The 19909-nt window shown below is 40.4% G+C and overlaps 1 protein-coding gene across 2 annotated transcripts in view; it reads left to right on the top strand.

Annotated features, from left to right (window-relative positions):
- The first annotated feature begins 19199 nt into the window (after nucleotides 1-19199).
- The window catches only part of EPG5 (ectopic P-granules autophagy protein 5 homolog), a 123808-nt gene continuing 123098 nt past the window's right edge, over nucleotides 19200-19909 (top strand). Inside the window, exon 1 of one of the 2 annotated variants that reach the window (XM_036874785.1) lies at nucleotides 19200-19303. In XM_036874785.1, coding sequence (XP_036730680.1) covers nucleotides 19235-19303 — 69 coding nt within the window. In that variant the 5' untranslated portion in view covers nucleotides 19200-19234. Of the gene's footprint in view, nucleotides 19346-19909 lie in introns of both variants that reach the window. The other variant, XM_036874784.1, reaches the window with a different exon arrangement.

Here is a 19909-nt window from a genome sequence, read left to right as displayed (position 1 = left end):
TTCAATAACAAAAAAACAAACAACCCAATCAAAAAATGGGCAGAAGACCTAAATAAACATTTCTCCAAAGAAGACATACAGATGGCCAATAGGCGCATGAAAAGATGCTCATCATTGCTAATTATTAGAGAAAAACAAATCAAAACAACAATGAGGTACCACCTCACACCAGTTAGAATGGCCATCATTAAAAAGTCTACAAATGGCAGACAGCAGAAGCAAGAAGAACGACAATCCTGCTGCCTGTGAAATGAAAACCACATTCACAGATAGACAAAATGAAAAGGCAGAGGACTATGTACCAGTTGAAGGAACAAGATAAAACCTCAGAAAAACAACTAAATGAAGTGGAGATAGGCAACCTTCCAGAAAAAGAATTCAGAATAATGATAGTGAAGATGATCCAAGACCTCAGAAAAAGAATAGAGGCAAAGATTGAGAAGATGCAAGAAATATTTAACAAACACCTAGAAGAATTAAAGAACAGACAGAGATGAAAAATACAATAACTTAAATGAAAAGTACACTGGAAGGAAACAATAGCAGAATAACTGAGGCAGAAGAACGGATAAGTGACAAGGAAGACAGAATGGTGGAATTCACTGCCATAGAACAGAAGAAAAAAGAATGAAAAGAAATGAAGATAGCTTAAGAAAATTCTAGGACAACATTAAATGCACCAACATTCGCATTATAGGGGTCCCAGAAGGAGAAGAGAGAGAGAAAGGACCTGAGAAAATATTTGAAGAGATTATAGTCAAAAACTTTCCTAACATGGGAAAGGAAATAACCACCCAAGTCCAGGAAGCGCAGCAAGTCCTATACAGGATAAACCCAAGGAGAAACACGCCGAGACACATATTAATCAAATTGGCAAAAATTAAAGACAAAGAAAAATTATTGAAAGCAACAAGGGGAAAATGGCAAATAACATAAAAGGGAACTCCCAAAAGGTTAACAGCTGATTTCTCAGCAGAAACTCTACAAGCCAGAAGGGAGTGGCATGATATATTTAAAGTGATTAAAGGGAAGAAACTACAACTAAGATTACTCTACACGGCAAGAATCTCATTCAGATTTGACAGAGAAATCAAAAGCTTTACCGACAAGCAAAAACTAAGAGAATTCAGCACCACCAAACCAGCTCTACAACAAATGCTAAAGGAACTTCTCTAAGTGGGAAACACAAGAGAATAAAAGGACCTACAAAAACAAACCCAAAACAATTAAGAAAATGGTAATAGGAACAAACATATCGATAATTACCTTAAATGTGAATGGATTAAATGCTCCAACCAAAAGACACAGGGTTGCTGAATGGATACAGAAACAAGACCCATATATATGCTGTCTACAAGAGACCCACTTCAGACCAAGGGACACATACAGACTGAAAGTGAGGGGATGGAAAAAGATATTCCATGCAAATGGAAAGCTGGAGTAGCAATACTCATTTCAGATAAAATAGACTTTAAAGAATGTTACAAGGGACAAGGAAGGACACTACATAATGATCAAGGGATCAATCCAAGAAGATGATATAACACTTATAAATATATATGTACCCAAAATAGGAACACCTCAATACATAAGGCAAATACTAACAGCTATAAAAGAGGAAATTGACAGTAACACAAAAATAGTGGGAGACTTTAACACCTCACTTACACAAATGGACAGATCATCCAGACAGAAAATTAATAAGGAAACACAAGCTTTAAATGACACAATAGACCAGATAGATTTAATTGATATTTATGGGACATTCCATCCAAAAACAGCACGTTCTCCATGATAGATCACATCTTGGGTCACAAATCAAGCCTCAGTAAAGTTAAGAAAATTGAAATCATATCAAGCATCTTTTCCAACCACAACGCTATGAGATTAGAAATAAATTGCAGGGAAGAAAATGTGAAAAACACAAACACATGGAGGCTAAACAATACGTTACTAAATAACCAAGAAATCACTGAAGAAAACAAAGAGGAAATCAAAAAATACCTAGAGACAAATGACAATGAAAACACAATGATCCAAAACCTATGGGATGCAACAAAAGCAGTTCTAAGAGGGAAGTTTATACCTATACAAGCCTACCTGAAGAAACAAGAAAAATCTCAAATAAACAATCTAACCTTACACATAAAGGAATTAGAGAAAGAAGGACAAACAAAACCCAAAGTTCATAGAAAGAAAGAAATTATAAAGATCAGAGCAGAAATAAATGAAATAAAAACAAAGAAAACAATAGCAAAGATCAATAAAACTAAAAGCTTGTTCTTTGAGAAGATAAATAAAATTGATAAACCTTTAGCCAGACTCATCAAGAAAAAGAGGGAGAGGACTCAAATAATAAAATTAGAAATGAAAAAGGAGAAGTTACAACAGACACTACAGAAATACAAAGCATCCTAAGAGACTACTACAAGCAACTCTATGCCAATAAATTGGACAACCTGGAAGAAATGGACAAATTCTTAGAAAGGTATAACCTTCCAAGACTGAACCAGGAAGTAAAAGAAAATATGAACAGACCAATCACAAGTAATGAAATTGAAACTGTGATTGAAAATCTTCCAACAAACAAAAGTCCAGGACCACACGGCTTCACAGGTGAATTCTATCAAACATTTAGAGATGAGCTAATGCCCATTCTTCTCAAACTCTTCCAAAAAATTGCAGAGGAAGGAACACTCCCAAACTCATTCTATGAGGCCACCATCACCCTGATACCAAAACCAGACAAAGATACTGCAGAAAAAGAAAATTACAGACCAATATCACTGATGAATATAGATGCAAAAATCCTCAACAAAATACTAGCAAACAGAATCCAAGAACACATTAAAAGGATCATACACCATGATCAAGTGGGATTTATCCCAGGGATGCAAGGATTCTTCAATATACTCAAATCAATCAATGTGATACACCATATTAACAAATTGAAGAATAAAAAAAAACATATGATCATCTCAATAGATGTAGAAAAAGCTTTTGACAAAATTCAACACCGATTTATGATAAAAACTTCCAAAAAGTGGGCATAAAGGGAACCTACCTCAACATAATAAAGGCCATATATGACAAACCCACAGCAAAAAAAAGGAAAAAAGACTACAAATAATAAGACTGTCATACAGAGTGAAGTAAGTCATAAAGAGAAAAACAAATATTGTATATTAACACATATATATGGAATCTAGAAAAATGGTACACATGAACCATATTGCAAGGCAGAAATAGAGACACAGATGTAGAGAACAAACATATAGACACCAAGGGGGGAAAGGTGGGGTGGGATGAATTGGGAGATTGGGATTGACATATATACACAAATATGTATAAAATAGATAACTAATGAGAACCTGCTGTATAGCACAGGGAACTCTGCTTCGCCAGTCAAAACTAACACAACGTTGTAAAACAACTATACCCCAATTAAAACAAATTCTACAAATAAACGCTGGAGAGGGTGTGGAGAAAAAGGAACCCTCCTACACTGTTGGTGAGAATGTAAATTAGTGCAGCCACTATGGAAAACAATAAGGAGGTTCCTCAAAAAGCTAAAAATAGAGTTGCCATATGATCCAGCAATTCCACTCGTGGTCATATACAGAGACAAAACTATAATTCAAAAAGATACATGCACCCCTATGTTTATAGGAACAATATTTGCTATAGCCAAGACATAGAAACAACCTAAATGTCCATCAGCAGACGAATGGATAAAGAAAATGTGATATATATATATATACATATATATATATATATATATATATATATATACACATACACATATATACACGCACACACACACAGTGGAATATTACTCAGCCATTAAAGAGAATGAAATAATGCCATCTGCAGCAACATGGATGGACCTAGAGATTATCATACTAAGCAAAGTAAGTCAGAAAGAGAAAGACAAATACCATATGTGGAAGCATTTATATGTGGAATCTAAAATATGACACAAATGAACATATCTACAAAACAAAAACAGACTCACAGATATAGAGAACAGACTTTTGGTTGCCAAGGGGGGAGGAGGGTGTCAGGGAGGGAAAGATTGGGAGTTTGGGATTAGCAGATGTAAACTATTATGTATAGGATGGATAAGCAACATGGTTCTAGCACAGGGAACTATATTCAATATCCTGTGATAAACCATTATGAAAAATAATATATATATGTATAACTGAGTCACCTTGCTGTACAACAGAAATTAAACACAACATTGTAAATCAACTATACTTTAATACAATAAAAACAAAACAAAAAACACCCTATACTTCATTTTTAAGGCCAGCACCCCAATGCTGCAAGTTATCTTCAAGCTGCCACACCTTAAAATGCCATTCTGACATTCTATCAGGACTGCAGCTTCTAGGTGATGTGGTGTATAGTAGGCAAAGTGGAGCACATGGACATTTGCCCACTGTTGTACCACCTTCATTGTAAAGTGAAGCTCTTAGTGTAAGGCATGCATTCTCAACAGGGGCAGTATTGCTCCCAAGAGGGTGAAAATTGGTTCTTGATGGGCAAAACAAATGTTATTCTTCTTATGTATAAAGCACAGCTATACGTAAAGCACATAAACAGAAATACAGTATATCTGTGGTATTAAAACTTCATGGGAGCGGCAATCAGGAAAAAAAAAGTTTCAAAAGGCTCCTTAAGGCAGTGGTAATGAAAAGTGATTTGATAAACACTGGTCCAAGGTGATGTTATGTGGAATTTCATGTTGGTACTCAGATACTGTTAGCCCTGGGATGATGTTACTGGCCAAGGCACGCTGGCAAAAAAAAGGAGAGTCTCTTCTTGGAATCAATCCCACTAGAGATGAATCTCTGCTCCTTCCAGAGTGGAAGGAGTTCAGTGGAATCAGCTTGCCACCAAGTGGCCAGTTGATCTCCTTGGGGGATGGTAGCATATTTAGGGCCCAGCTTCAGCCTCTGGGGATAACTGGTCAGACACCGAGCTGTGGGGGCCCCTGCAGAGTCTCCATCCCTGCCACCATGGCTACTCTGTTCATGAGTCCATAGAGTAAGCACTGGGTGGCCTAGGACAGAGGCTGGCTGGAAGCCACTGGACATGTCATCCTCGCCACCTGGTTGTTCTGCATCTCCTCTTTGATGGGTACTCTCTGGCAGGCACCGATGTAAGACGCGTACATTTACACATTTTGTTGCCAATTCCTTTATCTTCAGTCTTCTAATCTTGTTCCCTGATCAACTAGTCAAGTCATGCACCACTGCCCAGGAGTCTATGAATATACTTACCTTGGGCTACAGCTCCTTCACAACAAGCTGATGACCAGCTGTGTTACTTGATGTGCTATCCACTGGGAGTATTTTTCTTCACCATCGGTTTTCACAGTCACTTCTAAGTGGGGTGGTAGTGTGGCAGCAATCTACATAAAGACTAACAAAAATTAACATAGAGAGCTCACCTATTTTTGAATCAGATCTGAATTTTTTTGCTCTTCTCCACCAACTGGGTTGAAGGAAACTTCCTCTGAGGCCACAGGTCTAAGCTGAAGGAGAGGCATAGGTGCAATGAGGGAGGTGTTGGAGATGTCTGCATTGTCTTTTTGTGTGATGTATTTGGCTCTCTGGCTTTACCCCATTTTTTCCAGAATGTACCAATTCCATTGTATGATGGATTGCTGATGTTCCTGCCTGACTCAGGGGGTCTGAAGAAAGCTAAAATAGTTTAGTAGTAACATTGTCTTTCGTTCGTGTTTCCTTTCTAATTTTACAAAATGTATCTCTTGAAATGCTACCATAGAGGCCTTTTGGCTTTCTTATTAGTCCCTACTGACCTGAGTGTATAATTTTTCTCAGTGTGCCAACAGCAGTCATAACAACCAACCTACTCTATGGCCCTTGTAACTACCTTTGACCCCATATCTCTCAAATTTACCTTAATTCAACCTAGTTCACCACAGATGAGTCCTCCAATAATTGTGATGCTTCAGCTCAGAGGTTATCACCAGTCTACTTCCATAAGTGGTGAGATCCTTGTTGCCATCTGGCTGGGAAGGGTTCTAATTCTAAAATCTCATCCTGGCTGGAGATTAACCAAGATGGCAGAGTAGAAGGATGTGCTCTCACTCCCTCTTGTGAGAACACCAGAATCACAACTAGCTGTTGGACAATCATCGACAGGAAGACACTGGAACTCACTGAAAAAGATACTGCACATCCAAAGACAAAGGAGAAGCCACAATGAGATGGTAGGAGGGGCGCAATCAGAGTAAAATCAAATCCCATAACTGCTGGGTGAGTGACTCAGAGACTGGCGAACACTTATACCACAGAAGTCTACCCACTGGAGTGAAGGTTCTGAGCCCCACATCAGGCTTCCCAACCTGGGGGTCCGGCAACAAGAGGAGGAATTCATAGAGAATCAGACTTTGAAGGCTAGTGGGAATTGATTGCAGGACTTCGACAGGACTGGGGGAAACAGAGACTCCACTCTTGGAGGGCGCACACAAAATAGTGTGTGCATCGGGACCCAGGGGAAGGAGCAATGACCCCGGGGGAGACTGAACCAGACCTACCTGCTAGTGTTGGAAGGTCTCCTGCAGAGGCGAGGGGTGGCTCTGTTTCACCATGGGGACAAGGACACTGGCAGCAGAAGTTCTGGGAAGTACTCCTTGGCGTGAGCCCTCCTAGAGTCTGTCATTAGCCCCACCAAAGAGCCCAGGTAGGCTCAGGTGTTGGGTTGCCTCAGGCCAAACAACCAATAGGGAGGGAACCCAGCCCCACCCATCAACAGTCAAGTGGATTAAAGTTTTACTGAGCTCTGACCACCAGAGCAACAGTCAGCTCTACCCACCACCAGAGCCTCCCATCAAGCCTCTTAGATAGCCTCAAACACCAGAGGGCAGCCAGCAGAAGCAAGAAAAACTACAATCCTGTAGCCTGTGGAACTAAAACCACATTCACAGAAAGATAGGCAAGATGAAAAGGCAGAGGGCTATGTACCAGATGAAGGAACAAGATAAAACCCCAGAAAAACAACTAAATGAAGTGGAGATAGGCAACCTTCCAGAAAAAGAATTCAGAATAATGATAGTGAAGATGACCCAGGACCTCGGAATAAGAATGGAGGCAAAGATCCAGAAGATGCAAGAAATGTTTAACAAAGACCTAGAAGAATTAAAGGACAAACAAACAGAGATGAACAAAACAATAACTGAAATGAAAACTACACTAGAATGAATCAATAGCAGAATAACTGAGGCAGAAGAACGGATAAGTGACCTGGAAGACAGAATGGTGGAATTCACTGCCATGGAACAGAATAAAGAAAAAAAATGAAAAGAAATGAAGACAGCCTAAGAGACCTCTGGGACAACATTAAACGCAACAACATTCGCATTATAGGGGTCCCAGAAGGAGAAGAGAGAGAGAAAGGACAAGAGAAAATATTTGAAGAGATTATAATCGAAAACTTCCCTAACATGGGAAAAGAAATAGCCACCCAAGTCCAGGAAGTGCAGAGTCCCATATAGGATAAACCCAAGGAGAAACATGCCGAGACACATAGTAATCAAATTGGCAAAAATTAAAGACAAAGAAAAATTATTGAAAGCAGCAAGGGAAAAACGACAAATAACATACGAGGGAACTCCCATAAGGTTAACAGCTGATTCCTCAGCAGAAACTCTACAAGCCAGAAGGGAGTGGCATGATATACTTAAAGTGATGAAAGGGAAGAATCTACAACCAAGATTACTCTACCCCGCAAGGATCTCATTTAGATTTGATGGAGAAATCAAAAGCTTTACACACAAGCAAAAGCTAACAGAATTCAGCACCATCAAACCAACTCTACAACAAATGCTAAAGGAACTTCTTTAAGTGGGAAACACAAGAGAAGAAAAGAACCTACAAAAACAAACCCAAAACAATTAAGAAAATGGTCAGAGGAACATACATATCAATAATTACCTTAAATGTGAATGGATTAAATGCTCCAACCAAAAGACACAGGCTTGCTGAATGGATACAAAAACAAGACCCATATATATGCTGTCTGCAAGAGACCCACTTCAGACCTAGGGACACATACAGACTGAAAGTGAGGGGATGGAAAAAGATATTCCATGCAAATGGAAATCAAAAGAAAGCTGGAGTAGCAATACTCATATCAGATAAAATAGACTTTAAAATAAAGAATGGTACAAGAGACAAGGAAGGACACTACGTAATGATCAAGGGATCAATCCAAGAAGAAGATATAACAATTATAAATATATATGCACCCAACATAGGAGCACCTCAATACATAAGGCAACTGCTAACAGCTATACAAGAGGAAATCGACAGTAACACAATAATAGTGGGGGACTTTAACACCTCACTTACACCAATGGACAGATCAGCCAAAATGAAAATAAATAAGGAAACAGAAGCTTTAAATGACACAATAGACCAGATAGATTTAATTGATATTTATAGGACATTCCATCCAAAAACAGCAGATTACACTTTCTTCTCAAGTGCGCACGGAACATTCTCCAGGATAGATCACATCTTGGGTCACAAATCAAGCCTCAGTAAAGTTAAGAAAACTGAAATCATATCAAGTGTCTTTTCTGACCACAATGCTATGAGATTAGAAATGAATTACAAGGAAAAAAACGTGGAAAGCACAAACACATGGAGGCTAAATAATACGTTACTAAATAACCAAGAGATCACTGAAGAAATCAAAGAGGAAATTAAAAAATACCTAGTGACAAATGACAATGAAAACACGATGACCCAAAACCTATGGGATGCAGCAAAAGCAGTTCTAAGAGGGAAGTTTATAGCTATACAAGCCTACCTCAAGAAACAAGAAAAATCTCAGGTAAACAATCTAACCTTACACCTAAAGGAACTAGAGAAAGAAGAACAAATAAAACCCAAAGTTAGCAGAAGGAAAGAAATCATAAAGATCAGAGCGGAAATAAATGAAATAGAAACAAAACAATAGCAAAGATCAATAAAACTAAAAGCTGGTTCTTTGAGAAGGTAAACAAAATTGATAAGCCATTAGCCACACTTATCAAGAAAAAGAGGGAGAGGACTCAAATCGATAAAATTAGAAATGAAAAAGGAGAATTTACAACAGACACCACAGAAATACAAAGCATCCTAAGAGACTACTACAAGCAACTCTATGCCAATAAAATGGACAACCTGGAAGAAATGGACAAATTCTCAGAAAGGTATAACTTTCCAAGACTGAACCAGGAAGAAATAGAAAATATGAACAGACCAATCACAAGTAATGAAATTGAAACTGTTATTGAAAATCTTCCAACAAACAAAAGTCCAGGACCACATGGCTTCACAGGTGAATTCTATCAAACATTTAGAGAAGAGCTAACACCCATCCTTCTCAAACTCTTCCAAAAAATTGCAGAGGAAGGAACACTCCCAAACTCATTCTATGAGGCCACCATCACCCTGATACCAAAACCAGACAAAGATACTACAAAAAAAGAAAATTACAGACCAGTATCACTGATGAATATAGAAGCAAAAATCCTCAACAAAATACTAGCAAACAGAATCCAACAACACATTAAAAGGATCATACACCACTATCAAGTGGGATTTATCCCAGGGATGCAAGGATTCTTCAATATATGCAAATCAATCAATGTGATACACCATATTAACAAATTGAAGAATAAAAACCATATGATCATCACAATAGATGCAGAAAAAGCTTTTGACAAAATTCAACACCCATTTATGATAAAAACTCTCCAGAATGTGGGCATAGAGGGAACCTACCTCAACATTGCCATATATGACAAACCCACAGCAAATATCATTCTCAATGGTGAAAAACTGAAAGCATTTCCTCTAAGATCAGGAAAGAGACAAGGAGGTCCACTCTCACCACTATTATTCAGCATAGTTTTGGAAGTCCTAGCAACTGCAATCAGAGAAGAAAAAGAAATAAAATAATACAAATTGGAAAAGAAGAAGTAAAACTGTCACTGTTTGCAGATGACATGATACTATACATAGATAATCCTAAAGATGTCACCAGAGAACTACTAGAGCTAATCAATGAATTTGGTAAAGTAGGAGGATACAAAATTAATGCACAGAAATCTCTTGCATTCCTATACACTAATGATGAAAAATCTGAAAGAGAAATTATGGAAACACTCCCATTTACCATTGCAACAAAAAGAATAAAATACCTAGGAATAAACGTACCTAGGGAGACAAAAGACCTGTATGCAGAAAACTATAAGACACTATTGAAAGAAATTAAAGATGATACCAACAGATGGAGAGATATACCATGTTCTTGGATTGGAAGAATCAATATTGTGAAAATGACTATACTACCCAAAGCAATCTACAGATTCAATGCAATCCCTATCAAATTACCAATGGCATTTTTTAGAGAACTAGAACAAATCGTCTTAAAATTTGTATGGAGACACAAAAGACCCTGAATAGCCAAAGCAGTCTTGAGGGGAAAAAACGGAGCTGGAGGAATCAGGCTCCCTGACTTCAGACTATACTACAAAGCTACAGTAATCAAGACAATATGGTACTGGCACAAAAACAGAAACATAGATCAATGGAACAAGATAGAAAGCCCAGAGGTAAACCCACGCACCTATCGTCAACTAATCTATGAGAAAGGAGGCAAAGATATACAATGGAGAAAAGACAGTCTCTTCAATAAGTGGTGCTGGGAAAACTGGACAGCTACATGTAAAAGAATGAAATTAGAACACTCCCTAACACCATACACAAAAATAAACTCAAAATGGATTTGAGACCTAAATGTAAGACCGGACACTATAAAACTCTTAGAGGAAAACATAGGAAGAACACTCTTTGACAGAAATCACAGCAAGATCTTTTTTGATCCACCTCCTAGAGTAATGGAAATAAGAAACAAAAATAAACAAATGGGACCTAATGAAACTTAAAAGCTTTTGCACAGCAAAGGAAACCATAAACAAGACGAAAAGGCAACCCTCAGAATGCGAGAAAATATTTGCAAACGAATCAACAAAGGTTTAATCTCCAAAATATATAAACAGCTTATGCAGCTCAAAATTAAAGAAACAAACAACCCAATCCAAAAATGGGCAGAAGACCTAAATAGATATTTCTCTAAAGAAGACATACAGATGGCCAAGAAGCACGTGAAAAGCTGCTCAACATCACTAATTATTAGAGAAATGCAAATCAAAAGTACAATGAGGTATCACCTCACACCAGTTAGAATGGCCATCATCAGAAAATCTACAAACAACAAATGCTGGAGAGGGTGTGGAGAAAAGGGAACCCTCTTGCACTGTTGGTGGGAATGTAAATTGATACAGCCACTATGGAGAACAGTATGGAGGTTCCTTAAAAAACTAAAAATAGAATTACCATATGATCCAGCAATCCCACTACTGGGCATATACCCAGAGAAAACCATAATTCAAAAAGACACATGCACCCCAATGTTCACTGCAGCACTCTTTACAATAGCCAGGTCATAGAAGCAACCTAAATGCCCATAGACAGATGAATGGATAAAGAAGTTGTGGTACATATATACAATGGAATATTACTCAGCCATAAAAAGGAACGAAATTGAGTCATTTGTTGAGACGTGGATGGATCTAGAGACTGTCATACAGAGTGAAGTAAGTCAGAAAGAGAAATACAAATATCATATATTACCGCATGTATGTGGAACCTAGAAAAATGGTACAGATGAACCAGTTTGCAGGGCAGAAGTTGAGACACAGATGTAGAGAACAAACGTATGGCCACCAAGGGGGGAAAACCGCGGTGGGGTGGGTATGGTGGTGTGCTAAATTGGGCAATTGGGATTGACATGTATACACTGATGTGTACAAAACTGATGACTGATTAAAAAAAAAAAGCAAAAAGAAAAAAAAATGAAAAAAAAAATCCCATCCTGACATCTGAATACCCTTTCTGATACTGTCGTAGTTTGGGTTTCCCCAGAAGGAGGCCAGAGACAGGGATTTGAGATCAAGTAGTTTATGCAGGAGGTGAACCCAGGAAACACACCAGTAAAATGGGAAATGAAAAAGGCAAGAGAAGGAAGTGAATAAAGAGTGTGTTATCAAGCCAGTTGTCATAGTGGGAAACGAGCTGAAACCCACTGGGTACTCTAGGAAGTAGCACCGAACATGTATCTCAGAGTTATTCCACCCGAGAGGTGAGGGAGCTGGGTATTTGTATTAGTTTGCTGAAATTGCTATAATAAAGTACCACAAACAGTGGCTCAAATAACAAAAATGTATTCTGTGACTTCTTTAAACTTTTTTTTTTTTTAGTGAGGAAGATTATGAGAGGGTAAATAATAGAAAAAAAGATGTTTTATATGTTTTGCTTCCTGTGGAAGCAAAAGTCTGTTAACAGAAGAGACCTCATCTATACAAGAGTCTTTTTTAAAAATGTGGCTGGGAAAAAAAGATGGGGCTGGATAGTTTTGGTATTTATTTGCACTGCCGGCTAATTGTCTCAAAAAACTGAAATAATTTAGAAGTAACATGATTTATTTATTTATTTTATTTATTTTTAGTTATTTAATTTTTAAAAATTTTGTTTATTTTTGGCTGCGTTGGGTCTTAGTTGCTGTGTGGGCTTTAGCTGTGGCGAGCAGGGGCTACTCTTCGTTGCAGTGAGCGGGCTTCTCATTGCGGTGGCTTCTCTTGTTGTCGAGCACGGGCTCTAGGCGCACGGGCTTCAGTAGTTGTGCCTCGCTGGCTCTAGAGCGCAGGCTCAGTAGTTGTGGCGCATGGGCTTAGTTGCTCCATGGCGTGTGGGATCTTCCCGGATCAGGGATCGAACCCATGTCCCCTGCATTGACAGGTGGATTCTTATCCACTGTGCCACCAGGGAAGTCCAACATGATTTATTTATAATTAAAAATGCATTTAGTAGTCATGAATGATGAAATAATTAGTCTTGTACAGAGTGACATACAGGAAGTAATTGTTTTAGAAAGAACCACTTCTCTGAAATCCTGTCAGAGGAGGGTTCACCAATGGAGAATTGCCACCAGATGGCAACAGAGACTCTGGAATCTAATTTTGTAAGGAAGTTTAAGAAAGGTTTACCCAAGGGGTTTTCACCCCTGTTATGGCAAACACTGTTCTAGATTCTGGCTGACTTAGGAATGACAGTCATATTAAATTTTGGAATGCCATAGTATAATATGTGAATTATACTCATTTTATGAATGCCTGGTTCTTGTTTTTAATTGATTTTGATTTTTCTTAGGAGATTAAACATTATTTTAAATTCTTAAAGCTGCAGTGAAAATAAACAACCCACTGGAGGGAAATTTGGTAAATATTTATTAAAATTTTAAATGAGAATGTCTTTCTGATCAGCAATTTCTCATCTAGGCATCCATCTTATAGACGTACTGATGCACAAAAATATGTAAGTATGGTCACTTGTAAGCATTGTTTTCAAATAGTGAAAAATTGGAAAAAATTTATTGGCCTCAGAAGTCTGTTTAAATAAAGTTATGGAATATTTAATTAATTAAGGGAAAAATGAAGTTAGAGCTATCTGTCTTTACAAGGAACTATCTCCAAGATTTTACAAATTAAAAGGACACAGGCAGGGACTTCTCTGGTGGCGCAGTGGTTAAGAATCCGCCTGCCAATGCAGGGGACACGGGTTCAAGCCCTGGTCTGGGAAGATCCCACATGCTGCGGAGCAACGAAGCCTGTGTACCCCAACTACTGAGCCCACGCACCACAACTACTGAAGCCCGCGCACCTAGAGCCCGTGCTCCACAACAAGAGAAGCCACCGCAATGAGAAGCCGGCTCACTGCAACGAAGAGTAGCCCCCGCTCGCTGTAACAAGAGAAAGCCCGCGTGCAGCAATGAAGACCCAACGCAGCAAAATAAGTAAATAAATTAAAAAAAAAAAAAAAGGACACAGGCAATATATACATAGACACTGAGTATGTAAGAGTGTGATATTTGTACATGGGTAGGAGAAGTCTGAAAGGGTGCACACTGAACTGTTAACAATGGCTAACCCTAGGGAGAGGAGTTTTAACTTTTTATCATGTGTACTTCTATGTTGTTTGCAGACACACTTAAGAATATTATAAAAGTATCATAGAAATGTTTGAAGGAAAGAAAAATTATGTAAACCAAATCCCCAAAAGTCAGCACTGTGATTTTTATGAATAATCCTGTAACTTAAAAAAAATATTTATTTATTTAGCTGCGTCTGGTCTTAGTTGCGGCACGCAGGATCGTTCGTTGGGGTGTGCGGTCTTCTCTCTAGTTGTGGCACGCGGGCTCTAGAGCGCATGGGCTTAGCTGCCCTGCAGCATATGGGATCTTAGTGCCCCGACCAGGGATCGAACTCCCGTCCCCTGCATTGGAAGGTGGATTCTTAACCATTGGACTACCAGGGAAGTTCCAATCCAGTAACTTTTAAAAGAAATATTTCTGATATTCATCTTGGCCCCAGTGTATGAGTATAAAGTATTGTAAACATGGAGAAAGTGAGCATGGGCTTTCTATCTTAAAAGTCCATTTATACTGTACAACTGCATTGGTTCAAATCCTAGCTCCACCATTTATTGTCTGTGTGAGCTTAGGCAAATAATTCAACCTCTCTGAGTCTTTGTCCGGGTCTGTAAAATGAGAACAATGAAATTATTGACCTTGTAGGGTTGTTATGAGAATCAAATTAGTCATTACGTGAAAAGTACTCAGAACAGTTTTTGGCTGATAGTGAGGGCTCAGGAAATGCTGACTATTACTGCCCAGGGCTCAGTAGTAGCAAACCCATCACTGCTAATTAGCCAGTGATTAACCCTGATTGCTGACACTGTGAATTTTTTTAGAGTTTCTGCAGATAGAATTTATGTATAGAAAAGACATCTGTCATTACTTTGTTTTTTTGAAATTAATCTTTTGAATTAATTATTTTAAAATTAATCTTCAATTTATTAAAGTCATATACATTTTAAAATTTAGTTTTTCTGGGGCTTCCCTGGTGGCGCAGTGGTTGGGAGTCTGCCTGCTAATGCAGGGGGCACGGGTTCGAGCCCTGGCCTGGGAGGATCCCACATGCCGCGGAGCGGCTGGGCCCGTGAGCCACAACTACTGAGCCTGCGCGTCTGGAGCCTGTGCCCCGCAACGGGAGGGGCCGCGATAGTGAAAGGCCCGCGCACCGCGATGAAGAGCGGTCCCCGCACCGCGATGAGGAGTGGCCCCCACTTGCCGCAACTGGGGAAAGCCCTCGCACGAACCGAAGACCCAGCACAGCCAAAAATAAATTAAAAAAAAAAAAAAAAAAAAAATCTTAAAAAAAAAAAAAAAAAAAAAAATTTATTTTTTCCTAAGTCTTCAAGTTATCTTTATAAATCTCAACATTCTTTTTATAAATTTAAATAACCACTTTCGAGGGGGATCTTTAACATTTGGTCAACTCAAATTCAATAGACCAAACCTCTTTAAACAATCGATTCCATTTACAACTTAAATTCCATCAAATGTTTTAAACTACAGTATTAAATTTAATATATTTAAATTTCTTCTTTTGCCCAAACTGAACAATAAACCTAACTATTTACACTATTCTGCTAAGGTCTAACAATTTCAGTTTATAAAGTATGCCTCCTTTCCCCCATAGGCTGTGATATTTATTGCAACTTATCTATCCACTGTGTCTGCATCTCAACTAAGCTGTAAACCATGGGAAGTGGAGGTAGGGCCAATTCTGTTTTGGTAAGTAGTGACTGGCACATGAAGAACTTTGAAGGCCAAAAAGGATTTGAATTGGTAGAGGCCAGAGAGAGTATTCCAGACTGGGAAAAATACCAGCAAAAGTTATAGATAGTAATGGTGGTATAAAGACTTTGTTCATATCTGCCAACTCTTGCTCATGATAATCTTATATACATTTATATGCACACACATACCAGGGTATACAAAATGCAGGTACATTCTGAGTGAAATCGAAGAGGACCCTGTGGGGTTTTCCTGGGAGCAGAACCTCCTCCTTCCCCCCTTCCCCAGTGTCTCCTGCCCTTGTTTGTAGAAAAACTTTAGCCTCCTAAGCCTTCCCTGAGTTTCAAAGAGCAAATTTAATCAGAGAAGTGAAAAACTGTAAAAACAAAGGAAAGCAGTCTAGCAAGACAAGGCTGAGGCCATATCCTTGAGTTGGGCCATATTCTTGAGTTGTTTTACAGACACTAAAACCCCCACCAGATGAAAGATGGTGACTGCATGCTGACCACCAGCATGGAGACCCCAGACCAGCTGGAACCAGAAAACTGATAATTAAGATGCCTGAAACAACATCACTTTGTTACCTCACCATCGACCAATCAGAGAATTGAGCATGAACTGATCATGTACCCTCACATTGTTTTAAAAAACCTTCCCCGGGCTTCCCTGGTGGCGCAGTGGTTGAGAGTCTGCCCGCCAATGCGGGGGACATGGGTTCGAGCCCTGGTCTGGGAGGATCCCACATGCCACGGAGCGACTGGGCCCGTGAGCCACAATTGCTGAGCCTGCGCGTCTGGAGCCTGTGCTCCACAACAAGAGAGGCCGCGATAGTGAGAGGCCTGCACGCACTGCGATGAAGAGTGGCCCCCGCTCGCCGCAACTAGAGAAAGCCCTCGCACAGAAACGAAGACCCAACACAGCCATAAATAAATAAATAAAAATTAAAAACAAAACAAAACAAAAAAAAAAACCTTCCCCTAGGACTTCCCTGGTGGCACAGTGGTTGGGAATCCGCCTGCCAGTGCAGGGGACACGGGTTCAAGCCCTGGTCTGGGAAGATCCCACACGCTGCGGAGCAACTAAGCCTGTGTGCCACAACTACTGAAGCCTGCACACCTAGAGCCCGCGAGCCACAGCTACTGAAGCCTGCACACCTAGAGCCCATGCTCCACAACAAGAGAAGCCACAGCAATGAGAAGCCCGTGCGCTGCAACCAAGAGTAGTCCTGCTCGCCACAACTAGAGAGAGCCCGCATGCAGCAACAAAGACCCAACACAGCCAAAATAAATAAATAAAATAAATTTATATTTAAAAAAAAACCCTCCCCTAAAAGTCATTGGGTATTTTGGGTCTTTTGAGCATGAGCTGCCTGTTCTCCTTGTTTGGCCCTGCAATAAACACTGTATGTACCTTCACCACAACTGGGTGTCAGTAGATTGGCTTTGCTGTGTGTTGAGTGAGCAGACCCAAGTTTGGTTCAGTAACCTGAGTACCTGGATAACTTTTTTGTTGTTGTTGAGGATTTGGGATCAAAATACGTGAAACCGTGTTACCGGAAAACTGGGTTCACCTCTTGGTGGGTGTCGAGCCAAAAGACACAACCAAGCTAGAGATCGGGAGACAGAAGGATTTATTACTTGCAGCCAGTAAGGAGAACACTGGGGAACTTTCCCAAAGCAGTGTCTCCCCAAACAGCAAAACTGGGGAAATTTTAAGCTAAGGGATATTCATGAAGGGGCTTGAGAAGAGGAGAATTCAACATTAAATTGGGGCAAAAGTAAACAGATTCCAAGCTTTAGGTGATTGAAGTCAGAAGGGTCAGAAAAGGTCAACATCATCTTCACTTAGGTTCCAGTTGATCTGGTGGTTGAGTGCTGGGGCCCAGGTTGGGGGGGTGTTTAAATTCTGCAAAACAGCTGAAGAAAGTGCTTCAGGCTAATCTTTACCTTTGAAACAGAACTGGAAGTCTTTACAGCTGATTTGTTATCTGTGCTTTTGTTACTTTTCTTGCCTGATAACAGTCCTTTGTTCTTTTGTTCCCTTAGATCATTACTACTGAGACCTGTTCGAAGGCAAACACTGTGGCCAGGCTTACATTACAAAATGGGTTAGGCCTAAAATGGCTTCTCTAAAAAACATGAATAAAGTATAATGCTGATTAAGTTACCCACCCCCCACCCCCCCCCCGCAAAAAAAAGTTGATATAAAAGTTAAAAAAAATAAAATGGCTCTCTTATGTCAAGTAAGCCATGCCTGGTTCTCTTTCTCTGGGGGACACGCCTACCCTATCTGCTTACAACTGTATTTTATATGCTCAGTTAGCTCATAAATAAGACACTGTGAAGACTCCATCTCTGAAGTCCTTTCCATTTTTCATGCCTTGTTCTTGGATATTCTCCCCACTGGCCCCCCTCCATCTCAACTATTTTATCCCACCATCAGACAAAACTCACGTTCATTTGATTCATCAAAAATTTATTGAGCCTACCACTTACAGGCTAGTGTTCTAGAAGGCTCTTGGGATGCCTCAGTGAACAAAACAAAGACCCCCGCCCTTAAGGATCTTACATTCTAGCCAGGTTGACAGACACAAACATAAAAGCAAATTATGTATTTTAAGAGGTACTAAGTGCTTTGGAAAAAAAATTGTAGAGCTGGGAAAGGGAGATGGAGCCAAGTTTTCACATCTGGAATTTTTAAATGAAAGTGTGTAAAATCTACATGAAGTATACTTTTATGGGTCTTGTCTTTTTGCTTTTTTGCCTGCCCTCTTGGGCGCAGATGTCTCTTTGCTGCCTGGGAATTTGGACAGTAATGAAAATAACTACCATTTACAGATATGCTCGCGGCTACCAGGCATCTTTGACGATGAGTCCATTTAATTTTCATTACACTGGAAAAGGCAAGTATCATCTTTCCCCTTTACACAGGTTGAAACAGAAGCGCACAACTGGATAGGCATCAAGGCTCTTGAGCGCAAAACAGACTTAGGTTGACTTGTCCTGGTTATCTAAGGGTCAAAACAAGACTGACAAGCACTCTCCCCGGACTCCTATAAGTCAACGTGGGTGAGGTGTGCGAGCGCTCCCGTAGCCTAGACCGAGTGCGGCTCGGCGGAGCCAGCAAGAAGTACGTGATCTCAGTTCGGGGAGTAACGCCGGGACCCAACACGCGCCCAAGCCACTGGCGAGCGGGGCCGAAGCCCGGCGCGCTTGCCGGGTCAGGGGGTGGGGCCTGGACGTAAGGTGGGGGGGACCACCATCCTCCAGTGAAAAGGGCTCCCGGAGTAGTTTGTCCTACTTTGCTACCCGTAGAGGCTCCGAGTTGCCGCCCCTCCCGCGGGAGTGGTGGAGATTCGATCACGTGACAGTCCGGAGGCTGGAACTGGGCAGGTTGTGGAAAGCGCAGAGTTTTGACAAAAACAAGCGGCGACGTTGCCATCGCAGGGTCTATGGCCGAGGCGGTGAGGCCCCCGCGCCGGGCCAGGGCCAAGGCCAAGGCCAGCCGGACTAAAACCAAGGTGAGGGAACCCGCCCATCCCATCCTTCCCAGGCCCTGGCAGGTGTGCTCTCTTTTTTCTTCTCTTCGGCCTCTCCAGCCCTCTCTGCCCGTACCCTGAGTCCCTCTCATCCTCTGTCCCCACCTGCCCGTATTTGATCCCCCCACCAATTGACACCAGACTTGTTCCTCTGTTCTTCCTTCACGTTCCTCTGCCGGACTTTGTCAGGAGCCCTTTTTTTTTCTTTTTCCTCCTGTGACCTCAGTAGGCTCTTCCTTTTCTGCTCCTTTCTTGACTTTCCTCACCCGGGTCTAGATTCCTATCGTGAAGCAGCTTTTCTCTTCCCAGTCTCATCTTTAACTCTCTTTTTCTCCTTTATAATCTGTGAACATTTTCAGTCCCTCTTCCCATAAAGAGGGAAGGGACCCCTCCTCCACTCAAGAATATCCTTTGGAAGAGCTTTACAGATAGAGACAGAAAGTAGACTGTAGTGATGTGCCTTTTCAATTTAAAAATGCAAGATGACAGTGGTGCTGCTGCTGTTTATTTCTCATTATCCTGGTTGTTTATGATGGGGCACGAATGACCAGAAATTAAACCAGAGCGGGACTCATACAGCAGGAACAG

Source organism: Balaenoptera musculus, chromosome 14, assembly GCF_009873245.2.
Source record: "Balaenoptera musculus isolate JJ_BM4_2016_0621 chromosome 14, mBalMus1.pri.v3, whole genome shotgun sequence".
In the NCBI taxonomy this organism is placed as follows: Eukaryota; Metazoa; Chordata; class Mammalia; order Artiodactyla; family Balaenopteridae; genus Balaenoptera; species Balaenoptera musculus.
The sequence above is the reverse complement of the archived record's forward strand: the minus strand, read 5'-3'. Positions and strand labels throughout refer to the sequence as shown.